At 39.3% G+C, this 23236-nt stretch overlaps 1 protein-coding gene across 1 annotated transcript in view; it reads right to left on the reverse strand.

The window, feature by feature from the left end:
- The window catches only part of LOC130579937 (protein phosphatase 1 regulatory subunit 12A-like), a gene marked incomplete at its 3' end in the record, with an annotated part of 43720 nt that extends 20572 nt beyond the window's left edge, over positions 1 to 23148 (reverse strand). Inside the window, exon 1 of the mRNA XM_057377143.1 lies at positions 22791 to 23148. Within this exon, the coding sequence (XP_057233126.1) occupies positions 22791 to 23027 (237 nt within the window). The remainder of the gene's footprint in view (positions 1 to 22790) is intronic.
- Between the last annotated feature and the right edge of the window lie 88 nt (positions 23149 to 23236).

The raw sequence follows: 23236 nt of genomic DNA on the forward strand, positions 1-23236 counted from the left end.
TGGAATTAAGTTGGCTAGCATTCCCCCAAATTAAAGATTCCTTAAGAAGCTAAAGATTTATGTAATGTTATCCACAGGAAAGCTAAGACTCTAGCTCTCAAGATTGTGTCACTGGGTTCTCCTAAGCAGCAATTTAATGGACTGGTCAACTAGTTTTCATGTCGTTTTAGAAGTTACTGCACTCCAACTGCAAGATCATCTACCACATGACTTGTCAAGTGAACAAATTAAACTTACCCACATAAGAGTGAATGGGCATGGGAACGTACTGTCAACAAGTAGGCACTGTGCTTTTGTGTAGGCTTTTAGTCTGTAACAGCGACAGCACTGTAGTTCATGGTATCTACATCCTTAACTAACTGAAGTAAATGCTTCACACTTAGTTCAGAAAAATGTATCATTATACCAAGCTACTTCAGATAACTTTAGAGTAGCTACAACTATATTTTTGCTCTGCAGGGTATCAACTTGCTAAAAGTACCTTCTTTGTGGTCTTGGAGTCAAAAAGCCACATATATGMTATCTTTCTAGAAGAAATCATTAAGGGCAGAGATATTGCCTCTGTGGGATGCCTCAGCTGGCATGCTGAGCTTTTGTTTGAAAGGACAGTATTGATACACTTCTAGAATCAAACTCATTCCCTATCAGTTCTGCACCCAATATAAAGCACCAAGTAAAACTGAATCAATATAGCATTAACACTCCTGGCCTTACGATGGCACAGAAAATATCTACTACTTCTCTGCTGAGGACTTACTCATTAGACTAAACTAGGTTAGGCAAAAGATGTAACACAACTGTAGCATGCTGCAGGCATAATATCACAGCACTCCTCTGTAAAGTGCTAATGAGCAAGAGGGAGAAGGAAATGAGATGGCAGGTGAGTTTCTGCCTTTCCAAATTAGTCTGGGCTATAGTTTACTTTCTTCCCATGGAAATTACTAATGTCTGAGACAGAACAGGTTGCTGAAACAGTCGTGTATATTGCAATTAAACATCCTAAGCTGCTGTCCACAAGATGTGAAGTCCTACATAAACAGGAGCTGATGCTGCATGGTCACTCTGGGCCTCCATATCCAGTCACTAGCAGTCATTAGCTAAAAATTTTAGAATCATTTCCTACCTTGCCCTCTCCTCATTCCAATACTGCTGCCCAGGAATAGTGAGAAGAGATGGTAACTGATTATCAACAAAATTCAGCCCACCAGTCTTCATGATCATTGAGGAAAAAAATGGAAATTCAGGTCAGGGAAAATTAAGTTTTAATATATGACAATGTAGAAGTTTTAAACCTAGTAAGAGCGTAAAGGTAAACAAGCATTCTTCCAAACCCTACAAATAGCTGACTTGATCACATGGGACAGTGCTCATCCTCATTTTAATCACAAAATTGCATCTCAACTGCGGAGGATAGTTGTGAAAGAAGATCTATAGCAGAATGCAGCACTCACTTTCTGAGCTCAAAGTGAAGAATGAAAAGTTCAGATTCAGACTAGTTGAATCCAAATCAAGTCACTTTCTGGTCCAGAAACTTTCAGTAACTTTGAAGCTGTTCTCTGTATCTTTATACAACACGATTTTATTGATATAGTCATAAAAAGTATGTATTTGCGTTACAATCAATGCACATGTTAAGATTCAGAACAAAAAGGTTTAAGATGGTTATTAGAATCAATTCCTATACTCTTAATGAAAAGCAGCAGGACACCAGCACATTTATGAATGGGTAAAGTCATTAACCAAGCTGAAGAAAACTGAGCTGTGGCAAACAGACCTGTCCCACAAGAAGACAGCAAGCAAACACAATGGTGACACAAAATACACTTACACCATCTTGCTGTTCTATGGTTTGCATTTAACTGCACTACTCCAGAAGCAAAGGATATAATTATACAACAGACCAGAAAAAGTACTTTGATAAGTACTGCAGTAAAACAGGTTTAGTTATTACCGTAGATAGTTCCTTTTGCAAAGCAACTCATTTAACCAAAAGAGATGCAAATTGGGTGCCTGGATATATGCTGTTTATTGTTATAGATAGGGAAAACCTAGAAAGATGTGTTGAAGTTATAGTACTGGAGAATCCAGAAGATATAACTTTAGATTATATCCTGAAAAAGGATGCTCCAAGTATACCATGGGCTGTAGAGTTTAACAGCAAACCTTATGGATAATTCTGCTGAAGATGTGGTAGAGGAGTTTAAGTGTTTCCAGGAGTAGAACCAAGACTCAGTTCTGGAGTCTGGGCTCCCTTCTATCTACAGCAGTGCCCTATAAAAACTTGTAAATAAATTAATCATTGTTTCTTACACAAGCATTGAAAACTGAGGTTTTCAGATGAAGGTGTCAGGCACTGATGAATGAAGTTCTTCAAAGTGATCAACAATAGCTGGTGAAGAAGTTATCAAGTGTAACTTGAATTGATGGTATCACAAATAGGACAGCAAGAAAAGGGCACACTGTGCTCATTTTTTTTCATGTTTTAAATTGCTGTGTTAAAGTGACTCTGGACTCTTAACAACAGAGATTAGAAAACTGTTGATGGACTCAAATGTGGCCGATGCCTATAAAAGTAGACCAAAGCCCTTACTCCAGAACTTCCATATTCTTATTTGGGAAGCTAATGCTATCTAGGGAAGAAGTCTATGCATGCTTGTGCCTTAAGCCACCTGCATAATGAAGACAGCATTCATGCAGGAGTCATCAARGATTGGATGTAGGAAGGTAAAGGAAATGTAAAACTGAGAACTATCACCTTGAAAAAGTGATTCTGTGTTCGATTTTCACTTCCTGAGAAAGCCGATGACAAAGCCAGTTTCCATAATGTGGAGCTCATCCAGACGTCATAAAATCAGGACCTAGTTCCTGCCACATTATTTATTAAGCATATTTAGGAAGCAATGAGGTAACAAAAGAGGTATCTATAAAAGAAATGTGTACCCAATTGCAAGTTGCAGTAGTACCAACACAAGTTCCAGGTATTGTTTTGGTAGGTACCTGCTGCATGTCTGAGTACAGGTCTTGCAAGACTATAACCCTGCAGAATATGACTATGTAGTGTAGGAAGTAGATTCTATTCATTAATTTAAGCTTGGGCAAAGGTATAGATAAAACACCTTGAATTAAACAATCCAAGGAAATCCAAGAAAATAAGCACCTTATTGTTGATTCGATTAGTATCACTCTTTAGATGAGACATCTATGAGCCAGTCTCACTCACAACTATGAAGTAATGACTCCCTAATTACAGCTTTAATTTCTTAATGCTTAATATTTACAACTACCCTGTACTTAAGGTCTTGAACTGAAAACATGAGGTCAAAATGAAGGTTAAATGTGGAACTGCAATACGTGATTTGTCTTGCTCATAAGGAAATGGCATATATCTTTCATATGAGAAACTCTCAGAACTCTGGCATGCAGAGTTGTACCAGAGGAGCTGAACAGTTGATAGCTGTTGTGTCATCTGCAACCTCATCATTACTCCAAAGAAGTGCACAGTACACAGTTGGCAGAAGAGAAGCAAACTGGCACCACCATTATCCTTCAGCTGTCATTTATAAGCACGCAGTATGCATTTCCTCAGTTAAACTGTACTTTAATCTCAGATGACTGTACTGTGCTGTCTTATGGTTCTTGAACTAAGGTGGTAGCAGTAGACCAATCCTAGCATAACAAAATATGATATCTATTTGGCAAAACTGAGAAATTTTAGTAAAAATGACACAAGAAAACTATGACTGAAGAAGTCCTGTAACTGAAAAACGAAAAGAACAGAATGATCTTCAACCTAGTTTATGAACTGCTTAAATTTATCTTCTGTTTTAAGAATTACTGTTTGCCTTTTGGCTAATTTCTGTTCTTAACTTGTACAGAGTCATTTTTTCCATTACTGCAAGCTATTTTGTTTTTATTGGATGCTTTAAGCCTAAGCATGTTCGTAACAACACAACTGCAGAATTATAGTTAAAGCAAGACAAAATTTACTGAAATTAACAATCAAAATGAGCTTGAAGCAGGAGTTACAGCCCATTTACTTAAAAATCTTTAGAATACTTTAGTACCAAAGTATAAAATTTAACCCATTACTTCTTTGTCCTCAAGTAACACATAGCAACAGTTTTATTACCTCTTGGATGGATTTTAGAAATCTAAGTTTTAGATTCTTTTACAACCAGGGATCTTAAATTATACTATCTCATATGCTAGAAGATAACCAACTGTGTAGTTTTAATTTATTACTTTAGGATAATAAAAATCATAAACTGTTGCAAGATCCTGTCACATTAGAAATAAAGTCTTCGAACAGCAAGACAGCTTTTTTGTCTTTAATAACTATTACATTAAATGTGTTAAGACACTATCACAAAAAAAACATTTTGCAGGATCAGATAATTTCATGTGACAGCATTCCTGTTTTCAAAAAAAAAAAGGCAGTGTGTACAAGTTGGAGTAAAGTTACCTTACGGAAGTAACTTTATGTCTAAAGAATAAATTTATAAAGGTAGAATAATTATGTCTACCCAACTACTCTAAATTAATCAGGTAAGTTAAAAAACAAACAAAACACCACACAGCAAACATAAAACTGCCCAGGAATCATGGACAATTCCCATCCTGCCCCGAACTAATACAGTGCCCTCAATTCACTAGTTACAGATACAAATGAAGTACAACATATGTTTAACAAAACAGTATAAGAATTTTTTCTTCAAAAACAATCAACCATTAAAATGCAAGCAGATTTCATGCATGTTTTCTTCCTCTGCAGATTTCACACACATCTTCCACTACGATGCACTCTAGAGCAGGAACGATGTCTCCAGACTTCTATAAAAAGCCTAGCACAAGTGAAGCCACTGTTTCATTAGGAATTTCTGTTGTGTCTGTATGTCAGGCAAATCACGACCAAAAAGCCACTGAATACAGCCATTACCACCTAAGTCCCCACATTACTGTAACACCTAAGAGCTCTAAACACAGACCAGGATCTCCAGAAATATCTATGTCCACATCAATGGAGGAATTCCAGTTTTCTGGAAGAGATTTATGCTTAAGTAGCCAAAAAGCTACCAGAGTGTAGCAAAAACCAGCAGTGTCTCCAAAAAGGAAAAAAAAAAAACTTAAAACAAGAAAGGCAGACAGAAAGGCATTAGTTAGCACACCAGCAGGAATCCCAATCAATACTCCTGAAGAACTATACTGGGCATCAAAGTCTCTGTATCCAATTCAAAGAATCATTATTTAAAGCAGACAATCTAAACCATACTTTCATTAAAAAAAAAAACCCACACCAAAAAACCACCATCTGTTCAAACTCATTTCTCATTAAGCTAGTGCCCCCTCACACCTCTTCTCTCAGTCCCCTGTTCACATGTCATTTAAAAAAAAAAGTCAACAGATAATGCAAGGCAAGATTGCTGCAAACTCTAGTAAAGTAATGTAAGATAACCCATGCATTAAATAAATATTTTCTTATTTACACAGCACTAAAGTTAACAACTGCATTTTCTATTTCTGCTTTGTGGAACAAAGAATGCTTTGCTATAACAAAATGTGCTACTCTCTTTTTGTAACAAACCTTTTCTGTTTGGGTATGCTGCTGCAATTCCTTCTCTCCACATGTTTCTCTGCTTCCTACGTCATGCTTTTCAGGAATTAAGACCACACAATTTCTGTCCAGACTAACTTTGCAGTAGGTGGAAAGATTACAACACATGCCTACCTACCTGCCATAAAAAGTAAGCTCTTAGATCCAGAAATAGATTGAGCAACGACATACCTGTTCAGCAGACTGAAGCCTGTATGCTTGCATTTAAACTGGAGAGAAACTCCTTGCTTGGACTCACTAAAATAGGGAACACCACAAGCCATCAAGGTCAATATAATATCAAATGGCATTCTAAAACTGCTGACTAAACATACCTAGGAAAACAATATGCAAAGCAAAAAAAAAAAAATTATTTCTTCAAGAAACAGAATATTGTTTGGTACACAACAGTAGTAAGCATCCTATCTCTAGTTATGTATTTGCTTTCCATGGCTGAGGATTTGATGAAGTCAGAATTCATTAGACCCTATAAATCAAAAGCCCCATAACTCAGACTAAAAATTAAGTCTTTTTAGTAGGAGAAAACTCCCTCATTTTTATTTCACCTAAAAGTACACAGACAAAGGCTAAGCAAGTATCTTCCAGGTACTTCAGTGGCAGAAGTAGTAGAGCTTTCCACCAGGGACTCAACAGCCACTATCTAAAGGTACTTCATATATTTTAAATACAGCCCACATAATAACAGAAAGAAGTACCATGCTCACAGCATCTACCCCTTGAAAGCTAAATCAGAAAGGTTGTAAAACTGGTGCAACGGAAGTTTTTTGTCTTCAAGGATCAACAGAAGTCTTTTGGTTGTGTTCAGTGTTTTTTTTTTCTCTTTTACATCATTTTCAGCAAACCACAGCCCTATTTTGTCTTCCACTTTCTTAGTGGTCATCCAAACAGCACTTTCCACCAAAAGGAATTCTTAGTGTGATCTGGGTGTTGGGAAAGATCCTTACCATTTTGCATCTTTCACTGCATTAGTCTGGGTTTTTTTCCAGCCTTAGGGCACAACCAAAAAAGCCTTCTTTCTTTAAATGCAAGTTTTCAGTATGGGTACCAGGAACGCAGATTAAGGAGGCTGCATAATTTTTCTTCCAGTTTATGCAGAACTCTTGGAAACACGTTAGCAGAACTGTTTGTGGTTTGCCGGCATAGATTTCCAGTTCTGCTTCTACTTACGTATCATATTTTTATCAAAAACTAAACTTGAAATAGTGCTGTCTCAAACCTCCATGAAAACCTACAATAGGCAGCAAGCTTTCACACAAGACTAAGGATTTCTACAACAGTTAAATGATGTTTTTATACATTTAGATGAGCAGTCAGTCCCCTGGGAATAGTACGGAACACTACCAACAGCACTATACAATTTCACCCAGTTTTTGTCTTTAATTTCCAAAGCTAAACTAAGGATGAAACAGTAAATCTTCCATCCGGGCAGTATATCTGTCTAGCCAAAGATTCATGGAAGTGTCCTTTTAAGCATATACTTTGTCACTTCTACTTTTAGTAGGCCTTTTAGGTCAGCAACTCCACACCGCCCTCTGCAACTGCAGGTGATCAGCATCACTGCCTACTGCCAAATATATATATTTGTCAACCTATCCTGGTTTCCTGCTATCCAATCAGTAAAACCTAATTCAGTGCAAATAAACACTCACTGAAACAGCAGTCACAGAAGTAAAGGTTGGGGAATAACAAGAGTTTATTGTTTTAGTGAAGGAAGCTTGGGAGAGTACAAATTACAAAGAAAAGACTTATTTGAAAAAAGAAACAAAACTTTGGATAGTAAGCAATGCCTTTATATAAATACTTGCTGACTTTCTGGAAAAATATCCCAGACTGAAAGCAAGTGACAAATGCAAGACTCAACTGTAATTTGGTTTTTGAACAGAAGAACGAAGTTATGAATTTGCTTCAGTATTTTTCTCCTGGAATTCACAGCTGCTTGGCTCCAATTTCGATCTGCAAAGTGAATAATTTCCATTTTAGAAGACCAGCTCACAGGAGGTCAGAGCAATCTGGCTATACTCGATTACACATCATAGTCGGTTACAAGCTGAAGGAGCTGCTTGTGCCAGTACATGCACAAAATGAAATCTAAGTTCATCCCAGCAATTGTACTAGGACTTCATCAACTGAAGCAAAAGTTGCACTGAAGTTTACTACTGAGAGTCAGCTATTGCAGGAGAATTTAATAACTACTTCTACCAGTTATAGCTCAAATGACTATGTCCAAATTCAGTGGCATGTACAACTCATATGTTTACCAATTAGCAAATGCAGAACGTCCATTCTTCTGCTTTCCCACAGTCCTTTGCAAGAATCCAGGGAAAAAAAGAATTAGTGATTTATGACACTTAGTGGAAGTAGAAGTTGTTATGACTACTGGCAAAATATAGGAAAGAATTATGACAAYATAGAAAACTCAGAGTTCTTCAATTGTACCTGTCCTGGTTTGAGACAATGTTTTCAGAAAAAAAAAAATGTTACAGAGTAAATGTTTTCTCTGAAGTGAAAAATTTGGTAATTTTTTCCCACCAATATGAAATAGATGTTTGGGCAAAAGTGAAGAGAAAAAAAAAAGTAATTTATTAACAAAACACAGTGCCCACAGGACACAGATAAAAACTAACTGTTAGATATTTAAAAGTCCAGGCACACACGCCGCTCCCTCCCCCACAGCCGCTAGGCCATGTGGTGCGGAGAAAGATGGCAGCCCCTGTCCCTGAGAAAAAAAGAAACAAAAGAAAAAAAAAAGTCCACGTGGCACTTGGGCAACAGTGGCAAAACCTGGATAGCCCTCTCCTCACTGTGGATGAAACAGAGGGCTCGGTGTGTTTTTCTGCTGCCGGCTTGGCTTCTTCCAGAGTCTGGGACAAGACGGAGCTGCGCTGCTTGTCCCTGCCTGCTGGTGAATTGCTCCAGAAAATCACAGGAGTCGCAGAAAGGAATAGCAGTCCAAGGAGAGCTGTTTGCCCAAACTAACAAACCCGAGCTAGCTAAACGGCAACAACATAATTCCGCTGCATGAAGTGAGCAGACCTCCCGCAGCGCTGAGGTCCAAAAGCAAACGCTGCGCAGCAGCCCCAGCTTTTAAACTGCCTGCGCCACCTCTGCCCCTTCTTCTGGGTCAGATTTAAAGGCACAGACACCTTTTGGGCATACAAGTTGACAGAATATAGGCATACAGGAATGGCACAAAATCAACCCAAGACAGTATGGGACATGTATATTGAAATCATAGGTCAAAGCCAACACTAAATTAGAGACTTGAAAGTTAAAGCTTGTCAATTTGAACAGTCTTCTAGAAAGAAAATATATTATTGACATTGGTTTCAATTCCCAAGCTCAAAAAAAGTGCTGCAGAAGTTTATTTCATCAAAGATTCAGAGGCACAATTAAAGGCAAAATTTTTGTTTGCTCTTTGTTTCATGGCTGAAGAACAGTCAGTCAGCTAAGCACCTGTTCTATCCATACACTAACTGTAGTAACTGTAAACTCTAGTAAAAACAGCATGAGGACATGGTGATATTACAGGTTAATTACATCACTATTATACATCTGAAGGTTCCAGAACACACCTGCTGATTCAATCCTGAACACAGGGGGTTTCACAAGTCAATAAACTGTATAAACTATATGACCTATACTAATAGTCAATAAACTATATAAATGATATGAAAACATATCTTAATAGCTGCAAAGAAAAGCCACTCACTATTAAGCATTATTAACCATAAAATATAACTTACATTTTAACTGGGAGGGAAGAAAAGTATATACATTTACACCATAATGATCACAGCACCCTGTTTTAAAAACACACTACCCCTTTTTGGGGTAGAAATGAAAAGTTCTTCAAGTGAAATAGATCAGAAACTTCAGACATCTCCAAATACTTCTATAGCTAAATAAACAATCAAAACTGAGGTGAATTTGCACTAACCTATAACCTTCTAGTACTTGCCTATAAAAGATACGTATTTCTTTTCGAAAAAGGTAACTTTTCTTGACCCCAGCTACTTGCATCTTCAACAAGAGGTTTTCAGTAAGCTTTATTCAACATTGCAAGTCCTACAGCCTTCACCATCTGACCTTCTGCACTCATTCAATGAGATATAGCACTTCTCTTTGATTCTTGCTTTTCTGGACAATATCTGTGACAGAAGCAGAGGGATACACCTGACGACAAGTCAAAAGCCTCAGGTTGAACAAACCTCAGAGTATACGTTCAAATCCAAGACTGCAAAGTAGTCAGACCACGGATTCAATTACAAAAATCCACCCTTGCTGGGTAAAGAGAGGATTCTCTCACATTTACGGACCAGTCCCTTTAGCCAGTATATTACAGCCCTGCTCCATTTTTCAGTTCAGACACTGTACCAGGTGTAATTTTCAAATTAAAGGCAACTCTCATTGCCTCCACCTCCCTCGCAGAAAATGAAGCAGACATATTACCTTTCCCTAGTTATTCCAAAACACCCCACCACTCTGCTATTCATCAGCCTCTGACACCATCTCCCACCGCATACTCCTGGAATAGCTGGCACCCCATGGCTTGGACAAGTGCACCCTTCACTGAGTTGAGAACTGGATGGATGGCTGAGCTCAAAGAGCAGTGGTGAATGGTCCTGCATCCAGTTTGTGGTAACATTTGATGAAAAACTCAATATGAGTTGTCAGCATGCTCACAGCCCAGAAAACCAGCCACACATTGGGCTGCATCAAAAGGTGTGTGGCCAGCAGGTGAAAGGTAGAGATCCTCCCCATCCACTCTGCTCTTGCAAGACTACACCTGGAGGGCTGTGTACAGTTCTGGAGCTTGCTCCAACAGTTTCATGCCCTTACCCTGGGAGCATCAGAGGAAGGCCACAAAGTTGATAAAAGCACTGGAGCACCTCCCCCACACATTCAGGCTGAGAGAATCAGAACTGCTYAGCCCAGAAAAGAGAAGGCCACACGGACACCTTATAGCAACCTTCTAGTACCTGAAGGGGGGCTTTTGGGAAGCAGGACAAGGACTTTTTGTCAGAATTGTAGTGATAGGGCCAGGAGTAATGAGTAGAAATACAAAGAGGAGACATTTAGATGAGCTGTTAGAAGAAATTTTTTACTGTGAGGGTGGTGAGACACTGGAACAGGTCACTCAGCAAGGTTGTGGATGCCCCAGCCCTGACAGTGTTCAAAGCCAATTTGGATGGGGCTAGACCAACTTAGCAGGAGGTGTTACTGCCCATGGCAGGGGTTTGGCTGGGATTAGATGATTTTTAAGGTCCCTTCCAACCCTTAACATTCTATGATTCTATGGTAAGATATTTACCTTCTTAATCCCAATTATTTAACAGAGTCATAATATTCTCAGTGAACCAAGAGTCACCAGAAGTGCCAGAGGCATTTCACAATCTACACTCTGAGGTGACAAAAGTCAAAGTATATGGAAATCTTTGGTTTACATATTTGGCTTCACAGGACCAACTCTTTGTATTCTGCTGTTCCTTGCATGAAGCAAAGTTAAAACATTCCAGAGAAAGAAATCAGTCATGCACTCATGGGTTTGGGGGGATGGAGAGTCATCTTAGGTATCCTAACAAGGAAGAAGAGAAGCAGGAATGTAAACGTGTCTCAATGGTTGCTGATAGTACTAATAACGGAAACAAACCTGCATCTGACCTTTCTTGGAGAAGGAAATCAAAGTATTTTGATGGGTTGATATGCTGGGTTTCTATAAACACCAGCACCTTGTTAAGCTCTATACATATGAAAACTTAAATTCAGAGATTGCTTTCATAATTTTAAAAGCACCAGTAACCAACCAGTGCTGCTTATTTATTAAAAGCTACAAGGCAGATGGATTTGATTGCCAAAAATTCAGTTCCTGTAGCACAAGTCGAGCAAGGAGACAAGAGGATAGAAAAAGAGAAAGGGGGGCAATTTACCTGGATTAAAAAAATTCCTACCTCTGTCACTGTTCTGTCTTAGGATCAGAAGATTATTTTCTACCATGTCTTTCCCTATGCCCAGCTTCATCTACGTCGTAGAATTTTTTAAAAGAGAAATTTATGCAACTGTATGGTGTAATGCGGGTCTCATGAATCACAGACATCTACCAAAAGATTAGTACAGAAGTGCATTGTTGAAACAGTTAGTGATGTCACCCCTAGTTAAGTGACACCCCTCAGCTCTACAGCCTATCATGAGCTCAACCGCAAAACAGCTGAAGGCAGATTTTAAACCATTTTTGTTTAAAAACAGGCAGGTTTTGACTTAAASTTTAAAACCCAAGTAATATTTGCAGTTCAAAATGCAATAAAGCAGTCCAAACCAGTTGACTTAGGCTGTTAAATTCTGCATAAGCATCCTCCAAGTATTAATAGAATGCAAAGCATGTTATCAAATACATTATCAGCAGTGAAACATGACAAAGCAAAATGAACATAAAAAAAACCAAGAAAATTCTCCCATATTTAAGTCATTTAATTTGGCAATATAAAATAAAATTAGATAATTACAGAGAAGAAATGAAAAGCACTCAAAATCGTAGAAATTAAAGAACAAAGCCTTTCAAATACTATAATGAGAGTTTGTCTTGAAAAGACAAAGTACTTGATACAATGTGTGCACATAAGCTGCTTTTGAGATACAAAGCCCTTGGAGGATCTCCCAAAAGGGGGAAATTACACATCAGCTCTTCAGTCATACCTCTCTATCATCAATGATAAATGATGTCACTGAAGAATCTATGTCCTTGATGCCAAGGTTTCTTAATAGAAAGTTACTTTTAAGTGCTGTTTGGTCTTTTATTTGAATCCCCATAGTGTGCATGCCTTCAGCTTTTACTGATACTTTATTTATATGCTGTGTTTTGGGAAAAAACCACACACAAGAAAACCAACAAAAAAACTTAAAAACAATTTAAAAGGAAGGGTATTTTTAATAGGACTACCATCATGCAAGCTTTTCTATGCCAGAGCTTTCTTGGTTTTATGTTTCAATCCAGCATATACACCTGACATGGCAGGTGTCTTACTGTAAAAAAGGATGCCAAACGATTAGTTGCATCAACAGTTTTTGAAATCCACCATCCTATTAATCACAAATTTTATTTTTGTAGGTTTTCCCGCTTTCGTAAAATTTTTGTAAGTCAAACTGAAGCTGTTGATCTTCCCTCAGATACTGCTCCGTATACATCCAGAAAAACTCATGCTTCCAAGTTCCTTGTGCCACAGAACATGCTAACTATTAGGCCGCAGAAAACTATAGTACTTGGTTCACAGGTAAACGATTCTCACAGGGTTAGGCTTCTTGCAGCAAAAAATTCTAMTAGTACTTATCTGCAGCAGTCACGTTTTAACAGCTACTTGAGCTTGCAAATGCTATTTGCTATAATTGCAATCAACACATTTTTTACTGTTACAAAGCACAGCAACCTCTTCAATTACTAATGGAGAAACAGCTCTCCCACCCCCAAGATCTCACATGGGTAACTGATAAAACACTTCACAAAATATATAAGGTATCTTCTGTGATTCACCCAAGTTTTTCCCTATTTTCCTTTAAAATTGTAGTTTTTATATTACCAATGCTATATTTACCTAGAGCTACAGGTAAAACTTGTTTCTGCAATAACTTCATGAGCTTTCTTTGGAGTTTTGTTTGATAGATGAGGGCAAAGCTCACCTTCAATATTTTATAAGTCTACTAGAAGTGTTAAGTACAAGAGCCACTAGACCTGTTAAGTTACTCATCTGCAAAGACAGAGGAAAGCTGTTCCTGTACCTAAGTGTACAAATACCCGATAAGCACTGTTACACACAAATAGGAGCATTCACTATCACTATTACACCCATATATCATAGCTGTAGGAGACAGAAGTATTTGGCTAAGTTGTCTGCAAGAAAGTATGTGTGACCAGAAAGCCATGTCTAGAGAGATTCATAAACAAAAACCCACTGAGAGTCCCAGTGCTAGCACAACTCACCCCCTCTGCTCTGCTATACTCAGAAACCAAGAAACTGACGTTACACAAAAATTCTTCTTTCAAAGGTAAGCATTATACTTTCATTTTCTACTGAGGAGATGAAGTGCAGGCTCCTCATAAAAAAATAGGAGCTAAACCAATTCAACTCACTACAGTAGCTGAACAAAATGAAAGTGGTAGCAAATTGTAAAGTTTGGCAAGCTTTCTAAAGACATAATTTTATCTGATTTGATAGAACTGAGATTATTACATATCAAGAGTCCAAATTTGGCCTGCAGACACAATGTTTGCACCCCAATTTTCACTCCTCATTTTGGCAAAAACCTGAGGTAATTCATTTTGCCCAAATTTTCAGTGGGTTCAGCACCTAAAGCATCATGTTTTTCCAAAGAACAGATTAACAAAACCAGTTTAAGATCATTGACTTTTCAAACCTAAATAAAAAAAAATAATGCTGCAACAACAATAAGCAGGGTTACTTATGTTTTCTGGAATACAGGAACAGTAGTCAAAATTCTCACTGATTGGGGAAGTATACAAGTAGTTTCAGATTGTTTCATATCTGGGATGGGGAGGCACACTTTTGGAAAACTAATTTATACCATTAAGATTATTCACTTAATTAAGTCTACTTAATAAAGCATAATTGCATCTATTTGCAAACACACTGCAGGCAACAACACTTTTGTTACAATTTGGGACAACATACTTAGTAGCCTTAAAATAACAAGTTTTCCACTTCAGTAACTGAGGCACAGGTTTTCACTCAAAAATACTAAAGCAAATGTTAGGATACTTGCAAGCTGAAAGTTTCAAAGTTGTAAGTCTCAGATGATATTCCAGTTTCAAAAGGGGCCCACAAGGATCAGATTTAACAGAGGAATCTCCTCTGCAGCTCCTCAGTAAAAGCTTCATCTAAGTTAAGTGTTATATAAGGCAGCACTGACCAGACACATACGGTGTGTCAGCTATGCTCACCTTGGCTACCCCACGTAGATATTGTTATTYTGCCCTGGACAAATGCTTGCTTCAAGTGTGAAATTGTAAGAAAAATAGGTAGTAAGTCCATCCTATAAGTTAGTAGATTTGTTAGAACTACTAACAAACAGGTTTCATGTTAAATATTTATCTCAGTCTTTCTGTGAAAGAATGAAGAAAAGAAAACCATAGGAAACTGAAAAGAAAAACTATATATATGTGTATATATATATATATCACAGATCCACAACACAAAGCCAACATGTCCAAGTAATTCCCTGATGTACAAAAAACCTCAAATATTCAAGAAATGTATATATAAAAACATAAATAAAAATATATACAAAAAACATAAATAAAAAATATAAAACTACATACATATATATATATATATATATATATATATATATATATATATATATACATACACACACACACACACACTATTCCAGTTACCCTTCTAGCTTCACCATCAAGGTGGTAAAACAGAAACTGCAAAACTAAATAATCACCCCAGAACTAAAACTTGTAACTTGTATAATAATCACCACTGGCTGGCTAACTGTTCACATCAAAGCAAGCTGTCACAGTTCTAACTCAAGACTGTGAACTACAATCATAACATGGAAAAAGAAATCAAAGTGTATTTCAGAATGATCTAAAAATAAAAAATAAAAAACTCCATAGTGAGACTTGGCCCTTTCGAATGTTTACAGCTAGAATCACGTCTAATCACCACAGGTTACAGATTATTTACTATCAAAATAGAAGATTATGTGCTAGTTATAGACCAAATACAAGTATTCAGAAATTACAGTAGTATAGGAACTATTTGTTTGCCATCTTGAAGACAAACCTACTTCTGTGTGTAGGCCTAAAATGAGGCTACATTTACTGATCAAGATTGTATAGAATTTCATCTTCTTAAAGTCAACTCCACTCTTCACTCTGTTTAACAGATCTTTAGAAGCCATTAGCCTAACAAATATATTGTTATTGGGTAAGCGCCAACATGGCTCAGGCATAATTGGGAATTCATCATATTACTCTAATTTTGGTTTTGTCAATGAGTGGGTACCAAGTCTTGTCAAAACAATGTACTAAAAAAAGAGAAAAATTAAAATTCAGCAATGTTGCCCCCCCCCCAAAGCACTGTGTTCATCTTTTGCCTTCTTGTTCTTACAGTCTTGAAATTACTAGAAAGGAAACAGCTGAGGAATGCTGCTACTTTTATGCCATGCTTTCCACTGACTGTCATTTCAGGAATGCATATAGGAAAGTAAAGAAGCTTGGAATATCTCCATCCATCCAGCAGCATCAGAGGCTGCCCAGCTTATGGACGGCTCCACTGCCTTACAGCTGAATTCCAGTTTGCATTTCATGCTGTAAGATCAATGAAGAAAAATATACTGTTGCATACTGACAAAACATTTGTTAGGCAGATGTCTTTATATGCTTAATGTCTTACTCATAAATAAATGATCTATATTTATACTACAATGCAGCAATAATAAGACTTAATTTACAATTTCTTGGTTGCAGGGATCCCAGAAAGGTGTCTTCATGCTACAATTGTTCGAAACTACCACCACATTCCTTTCAGAGCATATTAGTTTGTCTAAGTGTAACCCATCTGAATATATCCTTGGATAAAATTTCAGTATTTGCTAGAACACGTGCATGTTCCTCAATTTCACATGGTGCGAACGCAGCCCCAGGAAACACAGTTACAGCAAGAGAGACTACCAATTTGCTGGCCCCTCTGTTTTTGAGAGGATTGCACTAAGTGTCTTAGTAGCCTAAGAACTAACTTCGAGAAAGGGAGCAAGCAAGAGCATGAACAAAGGGATAAACAAGTAAAGAACTGGACAAGAGCCTGTCAAACCATCTGTTCCAATTAAAACATAGTATATATTCTCAAGCCTGGAGTACAGATCCCTCCAGAGTGGTATTTCTACTAGTGATTTACACAGACTGCTTCTGTCTCCTAGCCTCAGGTTTAGCTAACAATTGAAGTAGAGTAATTTGGTAGAACAGCATTCTTGCTACTACAATGTGAAGATAAAAAAGTCCTTAAATAAAGCGAGTTCATATAAATTTTACTTATACATACAAAAACATATGTCATCTACTCTTAGAAGGTGCTGTTTAATGACTTATGAAAAAGTGTTCTAACAATACCAAAAATACACCAGACACACAGAAAACCATAGAGAAAGCTGTACTATAACAACAGCATTAATGCTACAGGGAAATTCCTATCTAGAGACTGGCGGAAATTGTCCCTAAACATTAGCTTCAGTAAATACTAAAGGCCTACCAGCTGATTTCATCCTTTCACTGGAATGTAGAACTCTTTCTCCATGACTATCAAGTTTAAGAAACCTGGAAATTGGCTTTAAATACTTTAATGATTTCTATATGCCAGAATTCACTTGGTTTATTCTGTTTGCGCACAATAAATATCCATAGCAATGAAAATACACAGAAACCCCAGGTTCAGACTTGACAGAAGACTCAGAAATAAGAAACCTAAAAAGGTGAAGAGATTGTTACTCATTTCTATTATAAAACACCAAGGAGAACACAATTTTTTGAATACAGTATTTAAATTTCCACTATTATACTCACAGTGTAATATGAAAAATCACACCTTTCTTTCCAAGCTCTTCTTGCTTCCATTTCAAAGAATAAAAAAAACCAACTTAGATGACAAGATCAGTACGAAGTTAATAAGTACTTACTGTACCATCTGAACCTAGCTACTGTAACTACAGAGAGAAAGATCTGTGGCCCACACAAAAACCAATTACAAAAGGGAATTTAAACAAATATGCCTCTGTAGTCTGATCACTGAGTGAAGTCAGTATTACATTTATTTCTGGACTAATTTCTTCTGTGCTTTGTTGCACATATAAAAACATTAAAAAAAAGCCACAATAAAATATTAATAAAACAATCTGAGCAAATTACTCCAAAAATCTCAGTGGTAGAAAATCTACAATGCAAGCATTAGGAGGTCTGGCGATTAGAAGGTTGGTTCCCCTCCAAATAGTAAGACTTAGGCATCAGTTTTGTAACTAAGTACAAACCTTTCTGTACAAAACAAAGCCCTCCTACTTGCTAGTTTTGAAAAATTAACAAATTTACCATATGCACCAGTATTTTCATTCTCCAAAAGAGGCATGGTAGAAGTCATAGCTAGGAGGTTATTAGGATAGCTTTGAGCTATTTCAATACCCTCCTTCCCTTGGCTGTTGGGTGCTGCTGCTATGATGTGAACACCGGAGAGATTTAAGACTCTAGCAAACTGTTCTTTGCTCTTACAACTTGACATTCTGCACGTGCTGGGGCTGTAGCCCCAGCTCAAATAAATAACCCGTGTTATCATCCATCAGAAAGAATCTTGAACAGTGAAGCCATAATCAGAATACCCTCTATCAAGTTCTAAGGCAAAGGGATCCAATGTTGGTAGGTTATATGTTGCTTTTGCATCCCTTGTTACTGTTGGACAGGGTGTCCTAACAAGGACACAACTGATGCCAAAAGGTATCCACACTTGTTACCATATCAGGTACTAAGAACATGCCAACAGAAGACCTGACAGAATTTTGCACATAAACAATTGCAAAACTCCTGCAAAGGAAGRTATTTCTTATCTAAGAAATAAATCACATAGAACCCAAAGGAAATATTAAGACAGCAATAACTATCCTTACTCAGAAGGAGCAAGTAAGTATTCAGTGAAACACGGAGAATCTTAATTACTATTTAGGGATAAACCTAGCAGAGTCCTACAACAGTGGCAGCAAATCAAAATTTCTGTTTTGCATACTGCTCTGTCCGCAAACTAATATGTAACTATAATGTTGGTAAAAGTCTCACCTTCACACTCAATCGAATACTTAGTTGCAGAAAAATACTATTTGATTTAGAGAGATAAATTAAACAAAATTATTTGAAGGCTAACTGTAGTTGTCAAAGACATGAAAGATTACATGAATCCTTCATGAAGGAGTAGGGGCCTTCACCAACAACAACCCCCATGGGTATACAATGATCACCATGCATAAACAACCAAGATAATTTCCCGTATCTTATGTCAAATGCAGTACCCTCTCCAGGAACATGCAAGATCAAGACAGCAGGGCATATTCTTTTCATGCTACATGGTGGAATTAGGCTGCAGAGCTAACCTTCCTCACACAGAGAATGAGGCCAAAAACAAGGTTACCATCTCCTAAATCTGAGCAGCCTCAAAGAAAAAGGGCAGTCAAAAAGCAGGCTTTATAAGTTGTCATACCTTACCATAGCCTAATCTCAGCCAGAGCTGAGGTGTGTACAGGTACTCCACACTGCACATCCCATATTCTCAGGGGAGCAGTACGCACAGGAAATCCAGCCTTCCAGGAAACTAGCCACATCGTGGTCCCTCCCCACTACGTGTAGCTTTTGCATGGTGCTGCCCAGAAAGGGTGGGCTCCACTTTCCTGTACAAAGCTCTACGTAACTTCTACACAAACTACTCTCAGCCACTTAGGCAATAAATTCCAGTCAGAATAGTGAGCTAAGTCCTCTTTCATGGAAGCCAAGGAAAGCAGCATAGAGTCCAAATTCTTGAGGAATGATAGGTGTTAAGATTTCAAGATGAGAAAACAGAATCCCACTCTGGACAAATATGTCTACCTATGAAGGGACCAAGTTTTATTGAAAATATTACAGTCTCTTCTTAGGATTATTTTGGAACATGTTTCTTTTACCCCACCACCCCACTCTGGAGAAACTAATAATCTGCAAGGTCACAGCTCACCTTTGGGCTTCTTTATTCTCTCAAGTTCCCCTTGCATTCAATTGTTAAGGCAGATAAGAAAAGCTGCTCTTTCAGACAGATCTCATCCTAAAGAACAGCTGTCAAGGAGAGCAACATTCAAAACTTCAACCTCCACTCCAGTAATGCCACTGACATCTGCCTGTAAATTTAAGTTCCCATTTAAAAGTAAATTTTCTAGTCTTACACATCCAAACACACAGTATGTATATAATGCAGACTATGCAGCTGAATACACACTATCCTGCTGCAATAGCCTACATTGCATATAAATCTCATAGACAGGAAAACAGTACAGAACAGTTTTGTCCTTTGTGCTGAAAGCCTAGTCTGAGAATTTGTGCAGAACAAGTTCTTAAAGTGAGGCACATTTGAACCCAAAATCACCTAGAGGAATAACCACCCCCTAATGACAATTTTTCCTCTTCTGCAAAGACTTTATTTGACCTGTCCTCAGATGTGATGCACTCAAGTCCACTCATTTATGCACATGCAGATGGAACACAAAAGAAAATCATTCACAGTGTCAAGAGCTGAAGCAAGTACCTATATATATCCTCCCCCCCTTCTCTCGTTACCAAGTCAAGTAAATTTTTTCTTTCCCATACGCATAAAGAGAAATAATTCTACATGCAACTTTCTGATGGTGATGGCATTCTACCCCACACAGTGGAAAAGCTTAGCTAATGGCTTTAGCAACAAAGCTTGATGCTCCATTGAAGACCAGATGTGAACTTCACCAAAATTTCAGGATTAATGATACTTTCCCCTCAGCACTTCCAACTATCTGGGCTGTGAAAAAGAAAACACAGCTTAAATCTCTTCCTATAACTGCCATGTGTAGCAGAAAAATCAAAGGCTAAATAGCATATCAAATATTCTATTCTATCACTATTTCAGACACATGTATTTGCTCTCAATAGCCAGAAAAAAAATTAAACTGATCAAGACAAAAAGGACACAAGCCAAAAAATCACAATCATTTTATCTTTGCTGAGATAAATTTATTCCTCTGAAGCAGCAATGTCAACATGGGATCTGGCAGATGACACAAACAAAAAAAAACCCCAACAAAGAATGACAAAGTAACAGCAAGCTATGGCCGTCTTAAACACAACAACATGGACTTGGACACAATTACCATTAGTCAGTCATAATTGTCAGGGCGAATGACAAGTTTTTGAAGTTTCCTTTGAGAACAGATATGGCTCTGTTAATGCCACAGCCAAATTTGATTGAATGAATTCATGTTAGATTGCATCATGTGTGATTCGTACCTTTTGTATGGCATATTAGAGGAAAATAAGATTTTGTGTTAATAATGAAGTGAAACCATTCAGAGTCAGTCATAGGCAGAGATTTGTTATATACCTTTTCTTTACAGAAACAGGCAACATTCACTTACTGTGCTGCCTCATGAGGATTATAACTTCACAACTGATTTTATTTGCTTTCAACATCATAAAATCAGAAAAGGCCCTTTGATATCACGAAAGGAGCAGCGGGAGGAGGAGAGTGAGCAAGAACTTTAGCAGTGAAAAAATCTTTACCTCTGTTCCCTCAGAGTTTGCCCTTCAAACTGCAAGCTGACTACCAAGGTGAAAAAATGGTGAGAATAAGCTCAGAATTATCCGGATTAAAGCTTTTTTGTATCATATATGTTTTGAAAACTCCACGTGGACATTCGAAAGAGAGAACACCATTTCTTATTCTAACAAATGAGTTAAACTAAACATCATCCTTTCCTACCAATGACTGGAGTACAGCAACTTGCAGACCCAAGGATCTAACCTGTTAAGGTATGACTTTTAATTCAGAGCTCTCTGGAAGCATGAAGCAATCATAACCTGATTATAGGAAGATAAAAACAGAAAACCACACAATGAAGTGACAGGCTAGCCTGCAGTCAGGTAACCGTGCTGCAGTAACACACTGACAGGCTTAACCACAACACATATTCTTCCAGTTCAGTTCACAACTGGAAGTAAACCAAGACCCTTTACAGAGGCACAAGTGACAACTTAGACACAGGAAACAGAGCAACGAGTCACAGAATTTTGTATCTTATGTTCAAGAGGGGATTCTATCCAGTGCTGCAGGGTAATTTACGTATTTCTAGAGCCTCACATCCTTGAAAAATCTATATGGCATTGAGAAAACAAATTAATCACATCTTTTTTTTTTTAATGTAAGAAATTACCTCACCTAACCATTTTGGGAAGATTTCTACTTGATCAACCCACAACACATAATCATAAAGATTTTTTTAAACTACTGAACAACTTCTAAACTTAAGAATGAAAAGCTAGCCTGTCAAAGGTAATTTTTTTGTTTTCCATATATTCAGTGACTCTAACATTGTGTGGAAGCTTTTGGCCTTCTAGAGAAAAAAAACTATTCAGGCAAACCCGCATTATCTCCGGATTGCCACAGCCTTTCCTTATTTGGCTAACGTTTTGAGATTCCAATCAGACTGCTATGAAGTTCAACATGCACAATGCATCCATTTTGAGGAAACTTCACAGCCGGTTTCCCGTCCATTCCCCCCGGGCCCAACTGAAAATTACSTCCCTCGGCACCAACCCCTGTCCCACATACCCACACCAGAACAAAGCGATATGGACAGGATTTTCTACTACTCTGCAACGCACGGGAAAAAAAAATAAGACCCCTGCTCCCCTTGAAGTTCAGCTTTCACACCGCGGCAGGAGCCATCGGTAACGAAAACAAGCAGCCCCTTAATGATTCGCGTTTCTGTGTAATGAACAAAACACTGGTTTCCCTAGAAACCGGTGAAATAGATGATCCGTCTCCCAACACGCCCGCCCGCACACACCAGCGGGCTTTAATCAGCTCAACTGCTGCGGAACCGGGGAGACGAAGGAAGCAGGGAACTGCTACTGGGATCCCAGGCAAGGGACAGCGGCGGAAGCGCCACCCGAAGCAAGCCCGCTTATCTCACCTGCGGCCACCCTCCCACGCCGGGGGGCATCTGCCCCCGGCCCCCTCAGCTCCCACGGAGCAGGGCCCGCTCCCCTCGGCCCTCCGAGGGAGGCGTTGCCAACAGCGAAAAGCGAAAGAGGGTCAGCGGCACCTCCTTCCCGTCGGAGGGGAGGCCCATCGGCCCCTGCCAACAGCCGGCCCGCGGGGAGGGGGTGCAGCCTCCCGCCCCTGCAGTCCCGTCGGCCCGGGGGCTCGGCCCGCGGCCCCTCCGGCCGGTCTCTGGCTGACCCCGCCGCCGCCTCCCCGCCCCGACACCCCCCAGCGGAGGGAGTGCAGCCGCCTCCGGCCCCTTCCTCCTCCACCTCCTTCTCGGGAAGAGGGGGGGAGCACTCGGCCAACCTCGCGCCCCCCCCCCCCCGCCCCAGTCCGGCCAGGGGCCCCTCGATAGGCCCAGCACCGACCTGGTGGAGCGCGGTAAGCCCGTCCACATTGGCGTAGTTGATGTCGGCGCCCCGCTCCAACAGTCGCAGCACCTCCTCGGTGTCCCCGCTGGAGCAGGCGGCCAGGAAGACGGCGCCGTCGTCAAACTTCACCTTGGTCTTCTTGCGCTTGACTACAGGCGGCTCCAGATCGGTCTCGGAGCCGATCCAGCGCTTCAGCTGCTCGTTCCGCTTCTGCTTGGCGTCCGCCATCTTCATGCCCCGCTCGCGCCGGCCCCCTCAGCTACGGCCGCGCCGAGCGTACACTTTATACCGCCACTATCCCACAGCGCACCGCGGCCCCGCGCTCACCCGCCCAGGGAGGGCGCGGGGCGGGCAGACACCGGCGGGGAGGGGCAGGGCGGGGCGGGGCGGGGCAGTGGCGGCCTCGTTAGCATAACCCCGCGAGATTTCCGGGGGCCGGGCAG

Source organism: Malurus melanocephalus, unplaced genomic scaffold (genome assembly GCF_030028575.1).
Source record: "Malurus melanocephalus ecotype Western Australia unplaced genomic scaffold, MMel_1.1 scaffold_301, whole genome shotgun sequence".
NCBI classification, from domain to species: domain Eukaryota; kingdom Metazoa; phylum Chordata; class Aves; order Passeriformes; family Maluridae; genus Malurus; species Malurus melanocephalus.